The sequence below is a fragment of the Gambusia affinis genome, linkage group LG12 (genome assembly GCF_019740435.1).
Source record: "Gambusia affinis linkage group LG12, SWU_Gaff_1.0, whole genome shotgun sequence".
NCBI lineage: Eukaryota > Metazoa > Chordata > Actinopteri > Cyprinodontiformes > Poeciliidae > Gambusia > Gambusia affinis.
This window is the reverse complement of record NC_057879.1, coordinates 4,608,185-4,630,765: the sequence shown is the minus strand read 5'-3', so window position 1 is coordinate 4,630,765 and position 22,581 is coordinate 4,608,185. Positions and strand designations below refer to the sequence as shown.

The following is a 22,581-nucleotide window of genomic DNA, read 5'->3' as shown; positions in this document are numbered from 1 at the left end:
CAAAGCAACACTTTACGTACGTTTTTGGTGATGGAATAACATTATTATTACTGACGATGTTACATGATACCGCCCCTTTAATGAAAAGATTTTTGACCTCTATCTAACAGGATAAAACTCCTTGAGATCCAAGATCTCTTAAAAGTGTGCTGACAGCAAGACACAGCTAGTTACAGTAAACATGGTTCATTCTCTATGACAATAGCATCATTGAAATAAAAACCACTTTCTTTGTGTGTTTTTCTTATGAGGTAGGATTTCTGTAGATTTAGAAGTTTGTAAACCTTGGATCACTTGATCGTTGACTCTGACATGAAATAAAGTGTCACCCAGACTCTGGTGCCCCCTGCAGGCCCCTCGTCTCCAGCCCGCCCTGCCACGCCTCAGTCCCGGGGGAGCCCGGTGCCTCCTCCCCCTCCTCCCCGTCCATCCTCGCGACCGAAGCTGCCCCCGGGGAAGCCAATCACAGACCTGGTGCGTAGACAAACTCCCAGCTTCACTCTGGAACCTCTCAGTTTTCAGCGTCGAGACCAAACGAAGCTCCGTTCTCTTTCTCAGAGTCGGCCTTTCAGCCCCCCGGTTTCAGGAAGCCCTCCGCCTTTTGCCCCCCTGGCCCGCGCCGAGAGCTCCTCCTCCCTGTCCTCCGTCACCTCGCACAGCGCGGCGTCCACTCCCACCTTAGGACGGGACCTCAGCATGCCCACCGCAGGTACGGAGGCTGCCGCGTGCGCCTCGCCGCGGCTTCACGTCCACACGCCGTCTTGCCTCTTGTCGTCGTGTCCTTGCCTCACTGTCTTGTCCGTCTCATGACTCTCTCCTCCTCATGTCTCCGCCCCACCCAGAGGCCTCGCAGCCTCTGGTTTGGTTTGACCACGGCAGGTTTTATTTAGCTTTTGAAGGTGAGTCGCTCCGCAGAGCAGCAGCAAGCAGCAGCACATGAACACGAAGAAAGCTCTTCCTCATGTTCTTGCTGCCCATCCCATCTCCTACTCAGCCAGATCCTTGAGTCGTATGGATGTGCAGTGCTGGTCCCAAGTTCACCAACACTCATCATGAATTTCTAATTTTAAAGATTGATGATCGGGACCCCTACTAAAGCTGAATATTAGTGTTGAATGGATAAAGTTAAGCCTACATGTATAGTTAGAGTGAGGATTACCAAAAACTCACTCTGAACTCAAATTTTTAAAACTATTCAAACTGTTTGTTAAAAAAATGTTTTCCCAAGTCATCACAACATGGTGATGTTATGACATCCTCTATTAAACCCTTAACAGCGTTTTTACCAGCTTAGCATTAAGAAGTAGCCTCTATAATGAGCTCAGTAGATGTGCAGCTCTACCAGATGTTTGCTAATTGCTGCTGGCTAGTCTGAAGGAGCTGAGTGGTTGAGCGCTGCTCTGTGAGGGTGGAAGCTTGGAAGCTGCATCTCAGAGGAAAAGCTGAGCTGTATTATTATTAAAATCCCAAATGAATCATGATGAGTGTAAGTAAACTTCTGAGCAACACCGTGTATAGTTTGGTTTAATCTTCACCTGTTATCTTTTGTTGATCCCTTTCACAAATTTATTGCAGCAAACAGCCGCATTAGGAGACTTCTTACGGCTGTCTTTTGGTTTTATGTCCTGAACAGGCTGCTCTAGAGGGCCCAGCCCGCTCACCATGGGGCCCCAGGACACCCTCCCGGTCGCTGCTGCTTTCACCGAAACCATCAATGCTTATTTCAAAGGCGCTGACCCCAGCAAGTAAACAAAAAAACAACAAACAATAATTCTCTCAGTGTGACTGATATTTCACAGTTCGCTTTGCGTATCTTGGAAGTGTTGCCTTCTCTGTCTGCTGCAGATGTGCGGTGAAGATCACCGGGGAGATGGTCCTCTCCTTCCCTGCAGGTATAACCCGGCACTTCGCTTGCCACCCGACTCAACCCGTCCTCACCTTCGTCATCAGTAACTACAGCCGCCTGGAGCAAGTCCTGCCCAATCCACAGCTGCTCTGCTGGTGAGCTTCGACCCAGTGAAGTTACCTTTTTTTTTTTTTCTGGGCCATAAAATCCAGTTCACGCTAAGATTTGGGGCTACATTCCTGTGCAAAGGTGTTGTGAATCTTGTAGTTTGATTGTTGGGGCCTGCCCATAGCAATGCATAAGGAGAGCAGTGACTGACTTGCGAAGCAAGTCAGTCACTGCCTCCATGCATTGCATGGCAGGCACCTATTGTTCTACACCCAATAGAATGCCTCTTTATTATTTATTTTTCTTCCGTCTCCGTTAATGCGGCTCGTACCGCTGCGAGCCCACCCACAAAAGTGGTATCAAGCGTCTCGAACCCGGCATTGAGCTATTACTTTTGGTGGGATTTGGAGTTACCATGGCGGCGTAAAAAGCAAAAACGACCCCAAAATCACTAACGAGCTCACCAGGTGCAACTCTTCGTCAAGGGCGAGGCAACCAGTAAATCCTGAAAATACCCTATTTTTGAGGATTTTCTGTGTCATAACTTTATGTAGAAACGCCATTCAAACTTCATTTTTACGTCCGTGATCTCTTTTAAAGTGAAGACAGCACGTCAATATGTATTATGGTTTGTCCACAACTTCTTTCTAAGCGACCTAAAGTTTTAGATTTTGGAAAAATCAGAGTGTGAAGGTCATCCGCTAGAGTGAGAGTCAGAGTGAAATTTCGACCCCAAATCATTTTTAACTCGCCTCACGCCACAAATATTGCATGATTGGTATCAAACTTGGTCATGACATTGATGCCTGCTCCGGTCAAATGTTTTAAAAATTATCTAGCGCTTACAGTTTTCTCCAGGTGCTTCAGAGCAAAGTCATGCGCCAGGGTAGCAGACAGATCTCACTGATTCACTTCCATGTATTTCTGAAAAATTTCAGACCTTGGCACACACTTTTTTATCTCATCGCTGTTAATACTGTGAGTGAGGTAGAGATATGAATGGCGGACTATGTGAGACGACAAATAGCCCTCTCATATGCTTCAAACGGTTTTCGAATATGTATTACGGTTCTAACGGGAAACAGTTGTTTGCAATGCTTTTTTTAGTCAAACTGGCTGGCTCAAACAGAGAATTGTCTCCCCCTGGATGTCTCACTCACAGCTGGCAGAGAGGATTATTTACCATGGCAACGGAACCCAGAGCAGGGAGAGCTGCTGAGGACTACAAATACGCATCACTGTAGTTCGAACTAGTTCAGTTAAAACAGAGGAGGACTGAGCTGGCCTTTAGAACAACTTGCTGCTATGGGCTGTATATAACTCATTTAACCCTGTCACTGTTACACATGGGATGAGTTTGGCCCTTTGAAATGAAGCTTACTGAAAATTTCAAAATAAAAGCCCTTGAAATTTTTTACATCAGGTCATTGCTTTTTTGAGCGTTATATGACTGATTTAATCCAATGACTGTTACACATGGGATGACTTTGACCCTTTCAAATGAAGCTTAACAAAAATTTCAAAATAAAAGCTTTGGCAATTTTTACATCATATATTTGCTCATTTTTGCTTGACGTGATTGGTTTATCCAAAGCACTCTTAGACACTGGATTAGTGTGGGCATTTAATATGAAGCTTACTGCAAATTTCAAAATAAAAGCCTCAATATGCCCCTCTGGACAGTGCACCGCCGGAGGCGGTGCAATGATATCATTCTGCATTATCTGTTTATCCGATTAGAACTGCCTTGCGCAGCAAGGCAGTTCATTAGCATTAGCCTTTTAGCTTAAATAAGCTATTTTCTATTTTTCAGACTTATTAGCCATGTTTAGTATACTTAATGGAGTAAGTAAATGACAGTAAACATTCTAATGATACCCCACATGCTACTGAAAGTATTTATGCTTACATTAGCATATTTGCTCATTTTAGCTAATACACTTACTTTATCATACTGAATGTTGCATGTCCAGCTTACTTAACATTCTTGTGATTCTCCACATGCTATTGATTACATTGCAGCTTTCTTTAGCATTGATGCTAATTCTTAGCATCACAACGCTGGGTCCAAACCGACGGGCACACTTTGGCAGGCCCCAGTTAAATTTCTTCAGGAATTTTCTAGTTATTCTTTACTCCTGGGATATTTGTTCCAGGTCGGTGGTGCACAGAAGCTGAATGCTGTTTGTCCATGATTGGTTCTGGTTCTGGAGAGGCAGAGCAGAACCAGAGTAAGAGCTGAAGATGGACAAAGTCAAAGTCCGGATCTGAAATTAAGAGAATCTGCTGCACAGCCTGATAGCTGAACTGAAAAACAAAGGATGGACAATAAATGTCATTCAATAGAAACTAGTAGAGGCAGACTCTAAACTCTTTGTTTCAACCGGACAGAATACATACGCACGCCACACTTTTCAGATTTTTGTTTGCAAAACAAAGCGATGCATTCACGGTAGCTGCATTTCCACTAACCATGTCATCGTGTGTTTCGACACTTAAAAAATATTTTCGCCTAATGGAAACAAAACCATTTTGAAAAAAAGTCCTGTTTTTCAATAAAATGGTTTTGTGCCAGGATAAGTCGGGGAGGTGGAAGGGGGAGGGTTTCTGGTCGTATTTAAATTGGTTTGTTTCTCAAAACACTTTTTTTCACATCGCACAAGTCACGTGATCGACAACCGGAAGTTGCCACCGGCAGAAACCACGAAGAAGACGACAGGCTTATGGCACAGCCGGGTCTCTTTAATGACTTGTCGCGTGAACAAACGTATTCACACGTGGTTTCTTCTCTAATGGAAACACTGCAATTGCGAAATTGTGTTGTTGTTGTTTTTTTCAAAATTACTGCAATATGAATTGAACTTCTGCACACATTTGTAATGGAGACGCAGCTAATTAAGCACTTCTTTGTGTTGGTCTATCGCATAAAATCCGACTGAAACACGTTGCAGCTTGTGGTTAATCTCTGATGTGGACAGGAAGGAATTGTGCACATGAATTATCCTTTTATGATGCTTTTATGCCTGAGCGGAACATTGCTCTTGTCGCTCCGCAGCGATACCGCTCCAGACGGTGTAGACGTCAAGGAGTTCTGGGTAAACATGCCAAACCTGATGACCCATCTGAAGAGGGTGGCAGAACAGAAGCCTCAGGCGACGTACTACAACGTGGATATGATCAAATACCAAGTACAAAATGCCTCTTTTTTTTTTTCTTTTTTTAGAACTCTCTCACATTATTCCTCTTCTTGAAGACATGAGCTGTAGCTCACATACTCCTCTTGGTGTTTTCCCGCCAGGTGTCAGCGGAGGGGATCCAGTCCACTCCTCTGAACATGGCCGTGAGCTGGCGGGGGGATTCCGTCAACACCGACCTTCGGATAGACTACAAATACAACGCGGAGGCCATGGCCGCCCCGGTGCCGCTACACAACATCCACTTTGTGGTTCCGGTGAACGGAGACATAGCCCGGCTGCACACCATGATCCCGCCCGCCACATGGTAAAGGTCACTCGCACCTCAGAACCCCTAAACCCACACCCAGTCTACGAATTAGGCTCAGGCAATAAGTCAATTTTACTGATTCATTTCATTTTTGGTTTTTGAAGATTGAGATTTTTTTTTGGGAAAATGTAGATTTTTGTTTTCACTAATGAACTCCTTTGGTTTCCATAATTCAAAGCGCCGGCGGCCATCTTGTATTCTGTTTCGACTTTGAATTCTGGTCAGCTGTCGGCCTGAATGTAAGAGCGAGGCTAAGATGTTTTAATTGTGAGGTTAAAGTTGTAAAGTTATCAGAATTCAGTTGTTACGTAAGTGGTAATTTTATGAAAAAGGTATTATGCAAGCTTTTTTTTTTTCATTAAATTAACTTTTCTTTACTGTAATTTTTTCTTTTTCTTCTTTTACAATTTTTTCCTCCGTATCCTGCTATCGTTCTGACTATATTTTTTAATTGAATAAAAATTCTGGTAGCCTGGCTCTAATAGTCATACAACTCACGGAAGAGGTGATTGAAATAAACGGCATTTTTGAAAATATTTTCTGGTATGAAAAGATTTCAGATTGAATTTTTGTACCATATTGTTCAGCCACACTATGAGTGATGGGCTTCTGCCATCTTTGCCACCTAACATTCCTTCTTATTGTCCAGTGCGCAAAGAGGAAAATATGCAGGTTAATCCGCGAGTCTATTAAACATAACATGATTTTTTTGTTTTGTTTTGAAAATTCATTCAGGAATCCAGAGCAGCAAACGATTCAGTGGAAAATCCAGAGCCTGTCTCAAAGATCTGAAAATGGAGGCAAGTGTTGTTTTTTTTTTTTTTTTTTGTTCATTTGTTTTTTGGTTGAAAATCACTTTATCTTTCCCTAAAAATACAGTCACTGGAAAAGCAAAACAAAACTGAGGGCACCTGAACTTTTTCTGTAGCATTTCTCACAAAATTCTAATTCATGCCGTTCTTCAGTGAGTTGAGTGGAAGATCACATCAGACAGTAGCTCAAGAAATGTAGAAATGTTACCTGAAGTACACAAAGTAAGCATATCTTTTGGTTTACTGCATATTATCAGACTGCAAAATCCAAGTGTGTTATGAGTTTTTTTATGTATTTCTTTTCCTAAATCTTACACCTTTGTTTTGTCATTTCTGTCACTTCCTGGTGTAGTTTGGGTTATTGGCTGAGATTTTGTTTATCCGTGTGATACAGCGATTGGATGAGAACAATCTGTCATCTCCTGCTGCTGTGGTTCAGTTACATGCGTTTGGAGTTGGTTTTGCGTATGAAAGATACATGAAATTTCACGTCCTTTTGGCCTCGTTGGTGTTCCGTACGCGAGGAGCAGAAATGTCAGGACAAAACGCAAATCTGCCAATCGAGTGCGACTTATAAACGACCAATACCACAAATTATCGTTTGCTCACATCGATATACGCGCTCACACCGGATCCACCGCTCGCCCGTATTGGTGGCACAAAGGCAGCGCCATAGAAAAGTGAGGAAGCCTCCAGAAAACGATCAGAATCCAAACCCAGAAACCTCAAAGGAATAAACAACATTGCATGCGTTTTTTTTTCCAATGACTGCATTGCTCTGTTACGCAAAGTCAGACATGTGCGTATTGTGTAGGAGTAGGGGCTCTATTGAGCCGGTTCCAGATGGAGGAGGGTCCCTGTAAGCCGTCCCAGCTGGCCGTACAGTTCACCAGCGAGGGAAGCACGCTGTCCGGCTGCGACATCCAGCTCGTCGGGACCGGCTACCGGCTGTCTCTGGTCAAGAAGAGATTCGCTTCAGGTCGGAACCGAGTTTGTTTTCAATTTCCAACCTTTCGCATTTAAGATCCTCCCAATCCCTGATCCTCCTGATGTGTTTGTTGTGTCATTTTTATTTATTTATTTATTTTTTTACAGGAAAGTATTTGGCAGATAATTAGCGAAAGCTGTCGATGAAGAGCAGCGAGGAAATGTGGCTTTTTGACTGTGAAGACTTACGGATCCATCCCACGTTTAGTGCTCTTGACTAATTCTCCTCTGCGAACCGTCGGCGTGAACAATGGAGGTCTGCTACAAGAACACAGTTTATGCAAGCTAACACAAATCATCCTTTGTGCACCTGGAACGGCTTTAAACACGAGGAGCCGTTAAGTCTTTGTTGTTTTGGTGTAAAAAAAAAAAAAAAAATTATAATAATAATAATTGTATTTTATTCAGTGATCCAGCCTTATTTATTTAGTTATTTATTCTTTAGTTGGTCATTGCTGTAGATGCACTGCGAGAGGTAATGGGAGTTGATTGCATAAAGTCTAGAACAATCTGGAAGGTGGAAAACTAGATCTGGCTGACACTGCCACGTCCCATCAGACAGTCAGAGTGAGAGTCCATATTTTCATCCAATCAAAACCGTTCCCTCTGTTTTCAAGGCGCATCGAAATGAAAACTAGGCTAATTAGCATTTAGAGGCGACTGATGAGGGTATGAAATTTGCCGTGCCTTGCAAAAAATATTCCTTTTGCTATTTCTCCTGGGCTACGTCGTTAAAACCCAAACTTCAATGGGTTCCATTGGGCTTTGACGTAAGAGACCAGCACGAAGTCGAGCCTGACTGCGAATTGGACGGTTTTCAGTAGCCTAGTGAATAAAAACATTAAATAAAATAAACTCCAGAAAATCTGGTTTTTGCTGCAATTGCGTCTGCAACCATCTACCAGCTCTGCATGTGTAGAGTCAGACATTTTGGTTAGTTCCTCTTTGTAAAATAATCAAGCCACCCAGATTCAATTGAACATTTTAAAACAGGGATCTGCAGCCTTTACAATCTAAAGAGCTGCTGAATAAAACTGGCTTAGAGCCGCTAATGTTACAAGACCTTTGGAAAAGACGATGTATATTTTTTCATGAATATCTGCCATCGGTAATTTGAAAGCTTTTGGGGTTTTTTTTTGAAGACTCATCTTTTTATTTCAATTTTTGGTGTTTAAACTAAAGAAAAAAAGAACAGAGATACATTTTCCTCTGCAGAAAATGGTGCAACGAAAACATCAATACAAGAATAATACATATAAATGTAAATCATACTTTTAGGCTGATTCTGTTTTGGGAATTCAATGTAATTACACCACAAAAAAAAAAAAAACTGCTAAGACCTGCATTTGTTAGCACAGCTACATTTAAAAACATTAGCTGGTTCTTTGTCATTTTTTTGCCAAAGTTATATTACTGAATGCCTGCAGCTGCCACGTTTTCCCGTAGTGATGAGCCTGCTGTGCTTTGTGTTGATCAATCATATAAAATCTTCAAACATCACAATGAAGTCTGATGGAAAGTGACAAAAATATATTAAAAAGTTTATATCAATCAAAACACCAATTAGTAAGAATGTTTGGGGATTTTTCTTCTCATAATTCTTGACTTTGGTAAAATAGGTTTTGTTTTTTCTTCACTGCGTCGAACTTCCTGAAAGCGTCAGGTTTTTCATCCCCTGGTGTTTTGATTTAGTGGAATAAATAGGAATTTGATTTTAAATGCGCAATAGCATGAGAATGAATCACTTCTTGTCCTCGCCTCATAAAATCTTTTGTTGTGTTCAGGATTGGCAAAGACTTAGAGCGCTAGCTACATTTGTGGATTACGGACCTCTGGTGGCACCCCTGGTAAAGATGTGTGAAAAGTCTAAAAATGAATCAATATTGTTCTTGGTTCCTCTGATCTACAACTTTCTATTTTTTTTTGCCAGTAGGATAGTACTTAGTTTTCCTTTATAACACAGTTAGCGCACCGCTAGCCAAAAAGTTAGCTGCACTAGCTAAAAAGCTAGCGGTGGCCACCCTAATCGTGAATCATTAATCATAAATATTAGGTCCACTAAAGCTAACAGTAATTTGTGGAAGCTAATGCTAAATGCTAATTTTATATATTTTTCTGTATACCTCATTTGTTTTTTTTTGTTTTTTTGAGACTTGCCACTTGTTCAGTAAAGTTTCTTTATATAATAAAAAAGAACATGAGGAGAGGACTTCAAAATAAGAGCATGAATATAAATGTCTACCTACTTGAAGAATTTGGTCGTTAACTGAACGACCGAATTCTTAACTGAACTTAACTTTGACTTAACACGTCAAAAAAGTGAAGTTTTCACAGTTAGCAAAAATGCTAAGGAAGCAAATATTAGCGTGTAAAACGGAAGTGTGCCCACCAAAGGCTTATTTAATTTTAAGTAGAACTCATTAAATACAGAGACATATGTTTATTAAAGTTTTAACAGTTAGTTAATGGTTAGTTTTTGTCAAAAAATGTATTAAAAATGTGTGTTTTTCTAAACTTTGCAATAAAAAATGTATTTAAGGGGTTTTCCTCCACACATCTTTCCAGAGGGTGTCAATAAGTGTTGCTAGTACTCTAAATAAAGTAGCGCCATACTAAAACCTGCAACAAATTATGGTAGTAGTGTCTGGCGGTTTTACGGGGGATTTCGTTGGGTCGTGGAAGTTGTGGCTTCCCCTGGACCAGTTGGAGTAAACGGTTCAAAGTTCATCATGTTTGCTGTGGGATACGTGAGCGTATACGAGTGCCATATGCGGATGAGGAGGAGAAGTTGCTGAAGACGTTTCAGAGTTGATGACTGTCGGAAGTTGCCTTTGATGCTGCTAAAACCAATACGGTCGCTTTTTGTTGGCCAGGACCTCAAGGTCGAGAACAGGGAAATTTTAGGGATGTTCTGGCTGTCGTCGGTCAACAGTAGAACGTCTTTCCAATGGGGACGGCACTATTTAACTCTGTTTTATTATTTCTTTCCCTTTTTCACCATCATAAGTACACGATTTATCATTTTCTGATAGCAATATTTTGAAGCCTATGTGTAAAAAGTGTACATATATATAAATATATATATATAAAAAAAGCCGTTTCGGACATTTGTCTGGACATATGGACATGTCTGTGGTTTTCCCTTAGTTTGTTGATGTCAGCACTCGGAATACATTTAGTTCACGACACGCTCCTCATCTGGTGTTTTTCATGCAGGTTTGTGTTCAGAAATAATAATTTAGAACAAACAACAACAACAACAAAAAAGCTACTTGTGGATGTTTCTTAATGGTGCCACATGAAAGTGTTTTTGTCCCTCCACCGTTCCTATGGAAGCAATACCAGTTGTCCACCTTCATCCTGGTCATGATGTGTGTGTGTTTGCTGTGTAGGTGTGCTTTGGGACGAGACTTTTAGATTTCTCTCAAGTCTCCGCTCAACGTTTCGCTGTCCATGCTCCTCTGAACACCCACTGTCAATAAATCTGGCATGTCATCGATATACCTAGAGGTGTTTTCCATGCGACGTTAATGCTGTTTGTTTTCGGTCGGCGCACAGAATCCAGTTTCACTGCATCTTGTTGCGCAATGTGTTTTGCACATCACATTCACTTTGTTTGCTCAACTTGGTCTTGGTTATATATTTGCGATGACGCATCGGGGCCCTTATAAATGGCCCAAAAAAGGGGAGTAAATTTCTGCTAAAAAAACTCTGAAATTTTGAGTTTAAGATCAGAAATCTAGAAGAAAAAAAAATTCTGAGCTCTAAAAGGCAAAATTTTGGAAGAGTAAACACATTATTTTTTTTAATGTCTTGAACATTTTTGATTTTTTTTAAAACTCAGACATTTTCAAGATTTTTTCTAGAAGATTTCTGAGATTAATCTAAAAATAATAATAATAATAATAATAATAAAAATCTGAGTTTTTTTCCAACAGTTTTACTTTTCCTGCTCAAAAATGTTTATGTTTTCTTTGTCAGATAGAAAATTTCAGATACTTTTTGGTGAAAATGTACTCCTTTTTTTCCCTATCTGCAATGACCCTAATAAACAGTTGTTTTCATCTTTAGAAGAAAAAATTCCTTTTTCAGTTGAAGGTGCAGAATTGATTTTATTTTTCTTTTAGTTTTTCACAGTGCCTTGTAAAAGTAGTCACACCCATATTTTCCTGTTTTGTGACATCACAACAAACCTCAGTGTATTTTCTCCAAGAAACCAAAACTAAACGTGTAGGTGTAAAGTTACTGAAACATAGTGGAGAACACAATTTTCCAAAAAATTTACAATTAAAAATTTCAAAAGTGTGGCATGTATTTGTCTCCAGCCTCCCTGCATTAAAACCTTCTTTGACAAGTTCGCTGTGCCTCTGACATCACTTTAAGTAGGAACTCCTAGGTAAAGTAGGTTTGAAGTGGTCCCACAGTTTTTCAGTTTTCAGATAAGACTGAACATTTATCCATGAGAAGTTTGAAGCTGGACTATTGTTTTATGACCTCCACGGGATGCAAACCATTAATTGACTTATTTAGTGTGAATTAATGGTTTACTAGATTAGAATGAGTTCCAATCGATTAGCATTGGCCGCTTAGAGAGCTTCTGTTAGTATTGCGGTTTGGCCGCCATCCAGCAGAGGGCGCCGGTGGTCATCCTTAAGTGCACCTATAGTCCCAGAACGGTAAAAAAAAAAAAAAAAAAAAAAAAAAAAGCTGTAAACGGAGTCTGGTGTGGCGTGAAAAAAAAGCACTTTACGCTATGTTTTGAAATATAAACATTCATACCAAATGACGGAGCAGTGTAATATGATACATTTAGCCCTTATTAAAATGGAAAGACGAGGAACCTCTGGTACAAAAGAAAACGCAGATTTTTAAGAAAATGGCCGCTTATCGTGAAAAAACCCATAAATTTGATCAACTTTGAGTGAAGTTATTGATTAATGAGTTGATCGAAATGACGTTTCTCACTATCCCACAGTGATACAAAACAGGGCGTTACTAACATTGAGTAACAATAAAAGGCACAGTCTAACTAAAATTATCCTAAGCAATTAATAAATAGATGTACAATAACTAGACATATAGCGTAAAAAGTTTTACAACTGAGAATGTATATGTATATATATATATATATAAGTATATAGAGATATACAGATAAAAAAAAGTGGCGGAAGTGCAGAGTTTAAGTGCCGAATTTGCATCTATATGACCTGCCCATCCTTTAAACTTCTCCAAATCCTTCTCCCTGAACAGTCTCCTGTGTTTTATTGTCTTAATGTTTGTTCTCTGACTTATACTGACATTAACTTACACATAGCTCAACTGTGTAATAAAAAGAGTCTTCTGATACCACTTAGGTTTTTGTTCGAGGTGTAAAGGAGACTGAATGCAAATCCATTCCGCTTTACAGATGTGTGTTGTACATTTTTTCTTCCTCTTCACAGATAAGCACTACTTCGTGCTAGCCGTTCACAAAGTAATCCCTATAAAATACACTGAGTTTTGTAGCGTTACTGTGACAAACTGTGAAAGGGTTTCAGAGGGTGTGGATACTGTTACAGGGACTTGCATAACTATATTTATATCATTTTTCTTTTGCCTTATTGATGAATAAAAACAATGGTTATCATGTGATCCTCTTCCTCAACTTTTCTCTGCCTTTTGGCTGTCATGTTTTTAATGTGAGAGTCAGAATATGCAAACATCTCATGTAAATTTCACACCCAAAGCTTTTAAAGGTAAATATATGAAAAAGTCTATATAATGTAACATCTGTTTTACTTGGTAATAAAGAAGAGAAAACTGATGAAGGACGTCTTCGTGTTACTACAGGAGTTTTAAGATGATGTGTGAAGATGTAAAAAAAAAAAATTAACTGTTATGTATACTTATTGATCAGCTAGCTAAGGGTTGTCATTTCCATCATTTTACAGCACGAAAATTAGGTAAACTGACTTAACAACTCATTTATGATATAATGGCATACACAGGATGTACAACCTTCTACCCGGCGTCTTAAATCGGAAATGGTGGCCATAAAGTCCAAACCAAACAGGCTTTATGAGTGTTTTTCCTCACAGCATTTGGAGCAGTAAAAGCTCTCACTCAAATCAAAGCCAATAATCAGTAAATACAAACCCAGTAAACAATACACCATTTCAAACAGTCTATGACAGTTTACGATCAAATGTACCTCCTCCTGATAAGGATAACCTCTTTAGTGCTTTTCATTCAGGCTATGGACTACATCACAACGCCAAGACTGCTTTAGGTCGATGAGTCTAAAACTTTTGACTTGGAATAACTTGATTTCAGTACTGTGCTTGACAAAGTTGTTCTCAACACACTAATTGATAGACTTGAACAATTAGTAGAATTCTTTATTGCTGTTCTAAACGACCACAGAACAATCCATGGCAATCACAAATCTGGGCAAACAAATACATTTTGGGGCTCCGTTCTCACACTACTTTTATTTCTTGTCCATACAGGCTTTTCCTCTTCGTGAACAACTTAATCATTAAACAAGTACTTTCGACAAACATTCGTGATGCCTTTTATTTGTGCCTACATGATAAATCACAACATTATGGATACATTTGCAACTGAAATATTTAAACATAGAAGGACGGTATCTGATCGATGAGCTTCCCCTCTAGCACAGCATGGACAGCTCATTTCTTCGGCAGCCTTGTTGACAGCACGTTGTTATCAAGGCCTGGTCCTGGTCCCTGCGATGATAGTCCATCCCTGGAAGTTCTCCTGACTTCACGGAGTCCGGCTCTTCTCCGTTGACTTCCCAGAAGTCTGTCGTGAAACAGGAATTAGTCAGATTTGTACATCAAAGTTGTAGAAGTTTATCGAGCTAACGAGCACTGACCGTCTGGCAGAAACCCTTTCTCCTCCTCCAGTTGTCTTCTCCACCTGGACCCTCCGCAGGTGAACACCAACGCTCGCACAAGGGCCCGGCCACAAAGCCGCATGGAATTCCGGCTTTCCTCGGCCTGAAGGTTTGCGGCACACAACAGGCAGCAGAGCAGAACGCCGAGTTGGAGTGACGATCTCATGTTGTTCAAATTCACACACATCCGTCCTCAGCAGCCTCTATTTATACAGCCTCCACCGAGTCCCTCCCACCCCTTCTTCTGGACGATTCCCGTGTAAATGCCTCTTGTTATCTTTGGAAATCATCATGTGCTTTCACCAAACGGATGTTGCTTTGGTGATTTGGGATATGTGTGGGAATCTAGGCTGCTGTAAAGATGACCGATAAGCTACATTTTCGTAGAGAGAAGATCCCTTTTACATCTGACCCGCTGAGCTTTTACTGCCGGGGATTTAGTTGAGAGTCACTTAATGGATTTCTTGAGATAACATGCGGATCTGATTGCTTTCTACATAGCAACAAAGTGGAATGTATGTGGCTATTGCAAACAGCAATTCTGAGAAAAAAAATAAAAACGCATTTTCAGGTACACTTGTCAGCCATAAAGAACTTGTTACCTGTCTGTTTGTCATAGTAAAAGCCAATTCATTTTAAAATGATTATAGTTTGTTTTTTTACGATGCAGTTTCCTGCTGTAATTTACACCAGTTGATTCTGTAATATTATTATATTACTATTATTACTTAGGAATCTATTTTATAGGCAAAGAATTTGACCTGATTTTGGTTTTTATAGTGGTGTGAGTTATACTTTAATTGTCCCCCTACAACTGAAATGAACATACAGTATAATAAAAAAAAATATAGCATTTTGGTTTTCTGCTCAGACAAGGATCCCACCTCCCTCCTTGTTAAATAATGAATTAGGTGTATCTGACCAAACTCTCAGGTTCACCAGCTACACCCAGGCCTCATGACTGCTAAACCCGTGAGATTAAAAAATGGCTGAATTTCTTTCTTGTTAACTTTCCACTTTTCAAACTCAGAAATTTCTCTTTTTTCTAGAAGATTTCTGAGATTAATATCAAAATATCTGAGTCTTTTGGCGGAAGTTTACGCCTACTTTTTTCCCTACAATTACCCTGATACGTAAGAACTACTAAAATGAAAGATGAAATAGCTTCAGGCTTGATTTATTTATTTATTTTTCTTTCGCGCCTGCGCATTAAGTCCTACACGCTTTCAGGCGTAGTAATAAGTAGTTCCCATCAACGCCGTCTCGTTTAGGAAAAATCACAATAATTTAGTTACTTTCTAAGATGCACTTGTTAAGATGCATTATCTAAAGTGAATGAAGTATTGAAAGTATTTATACCTGACTTAGAAAATCGATTTGGGGATGGAGGTCTCCGAAAGCATGGAGGTCTGCTATCGGACGAATAGATATTCCAGTATCAATCCGGACTTTCATCCGTCAAAAAGCGAAGAAGAAGAAAGAGTTCCCTCCTTTAACGGATTGCTGCACGAGACTCATTTTTGCTCGTTGGATTATTAGAAAACTGAATTTCGATAAAAATGAGGGAAATTCTTCATCTTCAAGCTGGTCAATGTGGCAACCAGATTGGTGCGAAAGTAAGTAAACATTCATTTAAAAAAAATGATGCCTAAATTCGTTGGGACACCAACTGAAAAGTTATATTTAGTTTGGACTGGCTTCTAAATTAGCGTTAGCTAGCTTAGCAAAAAAAAAAAAAAGAAGTGAAGGTAAGTGCTTGCTAAATGGGAATCTAAAGCCATAGAAAATGAAATAGCATGTCACTAAGACATCTTACATTGTTTAACACCGACTTAAAAGTTACATTTAGGTTGAGGCCAAAAAAAGTTAACATAGCCTTTAGCTAAAATGCTAGCCGTAGCCGTTGGTTCCGTTACTTCCCCGCTCAACCCGTTAGTTGAAATGTAATTTTTCCTGTCTCTTTGGTTGTAGTTCTGGGAGGTAATAAGTGACGAACATGGCATTGACCCAACCGGGGTATACCACGGAGACAGCGACCTGCAGCTCGACCGGATCAACGTTTATTACAACGAGGCGTCAGGTTTGGTCACACTTCGCTTCACAGTGCAGTTAGTGGAGGAAACTCTTTAGTACCGTTACCTTACACAGGGGGGCCTCAATTGAATTTACAATGATGCGCACATGTCCGAGCTATAATACGCCGCCGAAGGAGTAGAGCGCGCGACCAAATATGCGTCCTCAGTTCTGGCCCTCGCGGCTTTGCATGTCTTCTTTCGCTTTCCTGACTGACTATTCTAAAATGAAGGCCTCCACACGCAATCAATTAAGTTAACAGTTGCTGCCATATTTTTTCTCATAACTTCTAAAAACAAATTATGAGTGTATGTAGGTTTCTGACAACTGTGCTTCAAACAGTTTATACTTCACATTTTCCACAAATCATTTTTAATCCATTGATTACAATGTTATCCAGATTTTGTTTGTCAACCAGGTAAGGATGTTGCAGTGTTTTTGTATTAGGGCTGTTGTTAATGAGTAATTGAATTTTTAAAAAAATTATACAAGAAAATACTGGTAAATCTAACATAACAGCAGTATTATTGTCAGATACCAACATCAGTCCAATTTTTCATATTTGAGCTTCCCTAACTGTTACTTTTTTTAGCTTAGAAAACTAACCTGTAACAATAATAGCTCACTTTCTAAGTTAACCTGAATAAACGTTATACAAAAATTTGAAATTATATTCAATTTAATAATAAAGAGGCAGGCTCACAAATACGCTTATATTAAAAAAGTGTATACTCAACTTTTCGTTTATGTATTCATCTCCAGTCAATTTAATAGATGAACTCCCACCTTGCCCAGACATTTATAGCTTTTCTGTTCATGCTAGCAACGGGATTTGGCTCCTTAGTTCGTCACAGAAACATCTACCAGGGTGGTGGAGCCACGATGAGCTCCACCACCAGTTTGTTGAGACCTGGAAGATATGAAATTAATTTTCCGGTTCGTCCATGAAGCTACACTTCCGCTGTAAGCATCAACTACAGAATAGCCGCCGCCCGCAGAGTTCAGTCCTGCATAAACACAACTGCAACGCTCTTCCCCGCCGTTTGCTTTGCACCGCCAACAGGCAGCAGCTCCGGGAGGGAAAAGGTTGCCGTCCTCCAGGCATCGCGCCAGTCATTTTAAGGATGCTTATTGGTCCCCCGAAAAATTATAAAAGCTCTGACATCATCATGAATCAATAAAGTCCTCCCAGAGCCAACTTGAAAATTGGATGTTATGTTGCTAATACTTAACTTTCTTCAACAACTCAGGCAGAAGTGAGAGTGCTTCGCAAGGCAAATATTGACCTGGCCAGAACACGATGTGCTAAATAATAAAACATAATTTAACAAAGCTTTGAGGCAGATACATTTTCCTTGAGGAATTTTAATAATCGAGGGACTCAAATCACTTGAGGAATCGTTTCAGCCCTATTTTGTATGACTATTACATCCTCTTCCCTCTCTCTACTAGGGGGAAAATATGTCCCTCGTGCTGTGCTGGTCGACTTGGAGCCAGGCACCATGGACTCTGTGAGATCTGGACCTTTTGGCCAATTGTTTAGACCTGACAATTTTGTTTTTGGTATGCATATTTCTGTAAGAATTTAGTTTTGATTAAAACAATGAAACTACAATATATTGGGCTGCCAAACAAAACTCGAGTGTTATTTTAGTATGTCGGGATTTTTCTGACTTTTCAAAAGTTAAGTACTTTGATCTGTAACAGGTCAGAGCGGTGCTGGTAATAACTGGGCTAAGGGCCACTACACTGAAGGAGCAGAGCTGGTGGACTCGGTCCTGGATGTGGTGAGAAAGGAGGCAGAGGGTTGTGACTGTCTGCAGGGCTTCCAGCTCACTCACTCCTTGGGAGGAGGCACCGGCTCCGGCATGGGCACGCTCCTCATCAGCAAGATCCGAGAGGAGTACCCAGACCGCATCATGAACACGTTCAGCGTGGTGCCGTCACCCAAGGTTTATATCGTCACCTTCCTTAAACCTTAAATCATAAATCAAATTTAAATCAACCTTAAAGCATCCCTCCCCCACAAATGGATTTTATTCATTTATTTTGCTTTACTAATCTTTTTTGCAATAAAGAGGTGGTGATGTTTTGTTTATTATTATCATCATTATTATTATTATTATCCCAAAATATTTAGGTCATAATTTTAGGGAGGTGATGATGTTTAAATTTTATTCATAGTCATCTTAAAAAGTCTTATAATTGGGTTGGTGAATTCTTCAGAAATCATTCTTCTCCCAACCTTAAACTAGGTTCCATTGCTCTCTCTGTATTCCCCTCCTGACAGGTGTCGGACACCGTGGTGGAACCCTATAACGCCACCCTGTCTGTCCACCAGCTGGTGGAGAACACTGACGAGACCTTCTGCATCGACAACGAGGCGCTGTACGACATCTGCTTCCGTACGTTGAAGCTCACCACGCCTACCTACGGCGATCTGAACCACCTGGTGTCGGCCACTATGAGCGGCATCACCACCTGCCTGCGCTTCCCCGGCCAGCTGAACGCAGACCTGAGGAAGCTGGCCGTCAACATGGTGCCATTCCCCAGACTGCACTTCTTCATGCCGGGCTTCGCCCCGCTGACGAGCCGCGGCAGCCAGCAGTACCGGTGAAGACGCTGAGTCCCCCACTAAATTAGGATTATCCTTCATTTAGGATTATCATCCACTTTAGATACTTAATTCCAACTGAATGTCTTCTCTTCTAAGGGCCCTGACAGTCCCTGAACTCACCATGCAGATGTTCGACGCCAAGAACATGATGGCGGCGTGCGATCCGCGTCACGGCCGCTACCTGACGGTGGCCGCCATCTTTCGCGGCCGCATGTCCATGAAGGAGGTGGACGAGCAGATGCTGAACGTTCAGAACAAGAACAGCAGCTACTTCGTCGAGTGGATCCCCAACAACGTGAAGACGGCCGTGTGCGACATCCCGCCACGTGGCCTCAAGATGTCCGCCACCTTCATTGGAAACAGCACGGCCATCCAGGAGCTGTTCAAGCGCATCTCAGAGCAGTTCACCGCCATGTTCCGCCGCAAGGCCTTTCTTCACTGGTGAGTTAGGTTAATCAATAGCTGGTCTGTTTGCCTAGAGAATTCGTTCAGGGAGGTGTGAATGTGCTATCGAACCAACGTGGACCAATAAAGCAAACTCTGGTAAACCGAAAAACCTTGGTCTCAATTTGGTTGAATGAACTCTGATGCAGTTCAAATTCATATGTGAATGCAAGCGTCCCAGAGACCTCTCCAAAAGCAGGAAGCCATCGCAGGGCATTCTGGGTAAATGCATCCAAAATAAACGCGTTAGCAGAAGAAATGGCTCATGGTCAAAGACAGAAGCGAAATCCTACACCCACTAACATCGGACGCCACTCCATTTATTTACTTTTCATGAAGAAGAAAGTAGCACTCAGTGTCTTCTTCATAGGTTTTCTTCTAATTTTCTTTCAGTAGTTCTTTTTCCTTCCTTTGTACAAAGAGGGAAACGGGTTTTTCAGCAGGTTTGGTCTGCTTGACACAGTGCCGTGTGAAAGTGAACTGCGCCATCTGAAAATGTAATCTTCAATCTAACGGAGTTTATCAGGCTATCAGGTGTACTAAGAGAGTGGCGTGTTAGTGCAAGGCATAGACGCTAATGTTGTCTCGTCACAGGTACACCGGCGAGGGCATGGATGAGATGGAGTTCACCGAGGCGGAGAGCAACATGAACGATCTGGTGTCTGAGTACCAGCAGTACCAGGACGCCACGGCCGAGGAGGAGGGCGAGTTTGAAGAGGAGGGAGAAGAAGACATGGCCTAAGCAGCTAATGTGGCGGCTTTGCTCCTGGGACACATTGTTAGATTTTACCATTTCTTTCTTTGTTCAAAGTGTCAAATCAGTAACAATTAAGGTGTGATAAATGTCACCAGTTTTGCTTGTTCTAAAAGTTTTAGATATTTTTTCAGGCTTTTCAGAAAACGTGTTGAATATTACATAAGAATTATCTTCTGGAACATAAATGTATTAACCTGCAATTCTGCCCTGTAGCATTTTGAATGTTTTGGACATTGAAGCTTTCATCTGTGAGCGGTTTGTTTTTTTATGTGGTTGCTCATTTTTTTACTGAGACCGCGAGTGTTTTTCTGAATGATGTAATTCCTCCAGTCTGACCTCCACATTGCCCACTCACAACGCATTTCTGTAAAACTGTTTGTTATTTTTCTACATAATCCTGACAAGTTGGTACAGAACTTCCATGTCTGACAAACATGGGAGAAGAAAACACAACTATATAATATCTTGTGGTAACAACTTCATTATAAAGAGGTATGGCCAAGTGTGTTTTTTTATTCACATGTCACCAGATGGTTCTCTGTACGTCTGTCCATCTTTAGATTTTGTAATTTTCAGTCTGGTGCATTCAGGATGGTTTCTAAATAGCTCTACATTAATAACTTGATGGTATGTTCATAGAGTTTTAAATAAAGGTTTTTATCCTGGCAAAAGCTGTGAATTGGTGATTTTGTCAGTTGAAGGCATATTCCAGGGGATTTTAATGCTTTCACGTTGAAAATGAAGGAAATAAATCTGGATGTTACAGAGCCAATGCATAAAGGGCGACATCTGCTGGCCAAATGGCAGCATTGTCTTTAATCGGAGAAAACCTTTGAGCCATATGGAATTAAAATCCAGCACATGCGCAGTAACATGGTGCAATGATCTGAAACAGTAATGAATCTAAACTGATGGGATACTTTCAGATCCATCAAGCATGCAACAGCTGAAGTTGGTGATGATTTGCAGAACTCTGGATCCTGAGGAGGAAACAAAAGTTCTGGTCCAACTTTCTGCAGCAGAACCAGAGCAACAGAAAGTTCATTATTTGCATTGAAATGAAATCTAAGCCGAACATTTAACTGAGATGAGTTCACTTATCTCTGCATAAATTAACCCTTCCATGCATAGTGGTCACCACAGCAGACTGCTACTGCAAGAGTCCTAACTAAAACAAAAAGAGATCAGCATATCAGTCCAGTTCTAAAATCCCTTCAAATGAGAAGGTTTTTAACCTTGTTTTTTAATCAAAAAACAAGGTTAAAAACCATCTCATTTGAAGTTGCCTATGCTTACATTTTTTTATTCTATTTGTTCACTATATTTTAAATTTGCAATGTTTACTGTGTCTATTTTTAATCTGCTTGATTTTTTTTTTTTTTATTAGTCTCTTCTTGTATGTTATTTTTTAACTTTCTTGTACATGCACTGAACTGTCTTTGGCTGAAAGGTGCTATTTACAGTACAGACCAAAAGTTTGGACATCGCTATCTAAAAGCCAATATCTTGTGCTTCTCGTGGATTTTTATGTAATAAATGCACACAGACAACTGAAGTGGACACTACTGTAATGCATCATAAAATACACTATCAACTATTGGCCATCAGCTGCAAATGCAAGAAATTATTATTGGCTAAATCCAAAATGGCCGACAAAAAGACATGAGACGTCATCCCTAACCTCGGACATATACATCCATAAAAGAAAAATCAGGGCTTTAATTAAATGATCTAAAAACCAAAACTGCCAGCAGCAGCACACAGGACAATCCCCAAAGAATAGAAAATAACCCAAAGTAAACACCTTGTAGCAAAAAAAATAAAAAATAATTTTAAAAAATGGAAAAAGCACAAAACTGAGGAACTCAGTAAAGCGACAGGGTCTCTGACGAGTCGCGGCAGCTTTTTGTCTGAAAGGAAAGGAAATTTCAAATTAATAGGAGATTTTGTGCCATAAAAATTGCTTGGTTGCAACAAATAGTACAAACCTGTTTTATGTTGCTAAGATCAACTGGGGAGGTGAAACTGTAGCCACCTCCCCGGTACCAAGCAGGAGACTCCAGGCAGTTTCTAAATCCAAACAATTTGAGTTAAACAACTGCAATTAAGGACTTATACAGGATAATCATCACTTACTGATAGAGATGGGACGTCTGAAGCCAGGCTTGGAGGCGTGGGGGTCTCCAAGGGGGCGTGTCAGATAACGCTTCGATGCGTGTGTCGTCTTGCTGAAAACCACGAGACTGGCAACAAACGACGCCTCGCGTCACCTGGGACACGTGACTGCTTCATTTTGCGTGTCGGTTTTTAAAATAAAAGCACGATAAGCCCGTGCTGCTTCCTGGGTTGTGGTTAGGAGCATCAGAGGAGAATATTTGTCTTCAGCGGCCAAAATAAAAGGAACATCGACCAACATATTTGATGTGCATTGATCATCAGAAAGTAATGTTTGTTACTGGTTTTCTCAATTGTCGATTATGTTGTTGTTGTTTTTTTATGACTTTATATTTTTGTGATTTTATGGTGTAAAGCTCT

General features: G+C 40.6%; 3 protein-coding genes across 8 annotated transcripts in view; 2 read left to right on the top strand and 1 right to left on the bottom strand.

Moving 5' to 3' along the window:
- LOC122841435 (SH3-containing GRB2-like protein 3-interacting protein 1) overlaps window positions 1-13,060 on the top strand; it is a 53,220-nt gene extending 40,160 nt beyond the window's left edge. For 4 of the 6 annotated variants that reach the window (XM_044134736.1, XM_044134731.1, XM_044134733.1 and 1 more), the window contains 10 exons: window positions 353-474; window positions 559-709; window positions 843-899; window positions 1,634-1,745; window positions 1,846-2,001; window positions 5,010-5,142; window positions 5,253-5,455; window positions 6,194-6,258; window positions 7,085-7,249; window positions 7,366-13,060. In XM_044134736.1, the coding sequence (XP_043990671.1) occupies window positions 353-474; window positions 559-709; window positions 843-899; window positions 1,634-1,745; window positions 1,846-2,001; window positions 5,010-5,142; window positions 5,253-5,455; window positions 6,194-6,258; window positions 7,085-7,249; window positions 7,366-7,388 (1,187 nt within the window). In that variant the 3' untranslated portion in view covers window positions 7,389-13,060. The remainder of the gene's footprint in view (window positions 1-352; window positions 475-558; window positions 710-842; window positions 900-1,633; window positions 1,746-1,845; window positions 2,002-5,009; window positions 5,143-5,252; window positions 5,456-6,193; window positions 6,259-7,084; window positions 7,250-7,365) is intronic. The other 2 variants (XM_044134734.1, XM_044134737.1) reach the window with 2 other exon arrangements.
- Window positions 11,940-14,784, bottom strand: LOC122841438 (relaxin-3-like). Its single transcript, XM_044134740.1, has 2 exons — window positions 14,135-14,784; window positions 11,940-14,061 (listed from the first exon to the last, which is right to left on the bottom strand). Exons 1-2 carry the CDS (start codon window positions 14,340-14,342, stop codon window positions 13,910-13,912), a joined length of 360 nt encoding a protein of 119 aa, XP_043990675.1. The 5' UTR covers window positions 14,343-14,784; the 3' UTR covers window positions 11,940-13,909.
- A 638-nt stretch (window positions 14,785-15,422) lies between these two features.
- LOC122841436 (tubulin beta-4B chain-like) lies at window positions 15,423-21,194 on the top strand. The gene is made up of 7 exons (XM_044134738.1): window positions 15,423-15,771; window positions 16,127-16,235; window positions 17,681-17,791; window positions 17,936-18,180; window positions 18,519-18,841; window positions 18,942-19,286; window positions 19,884-21,194. Exons 1-7 carry the CDS (start codon window positions 15,715-15,717, stop codon window positions 20,029-20,031), a joined length of 1,338 nt encoding a protein of 445 aa, XP_043990673.1. The 5' UTR covers window positions 15,423-15,714; the 3' UTR covers window positions 20,032-21,194.
- The last annotated feature ends 1,387 nt before the right edge of the window (window positions 21,195-22,581 follow it).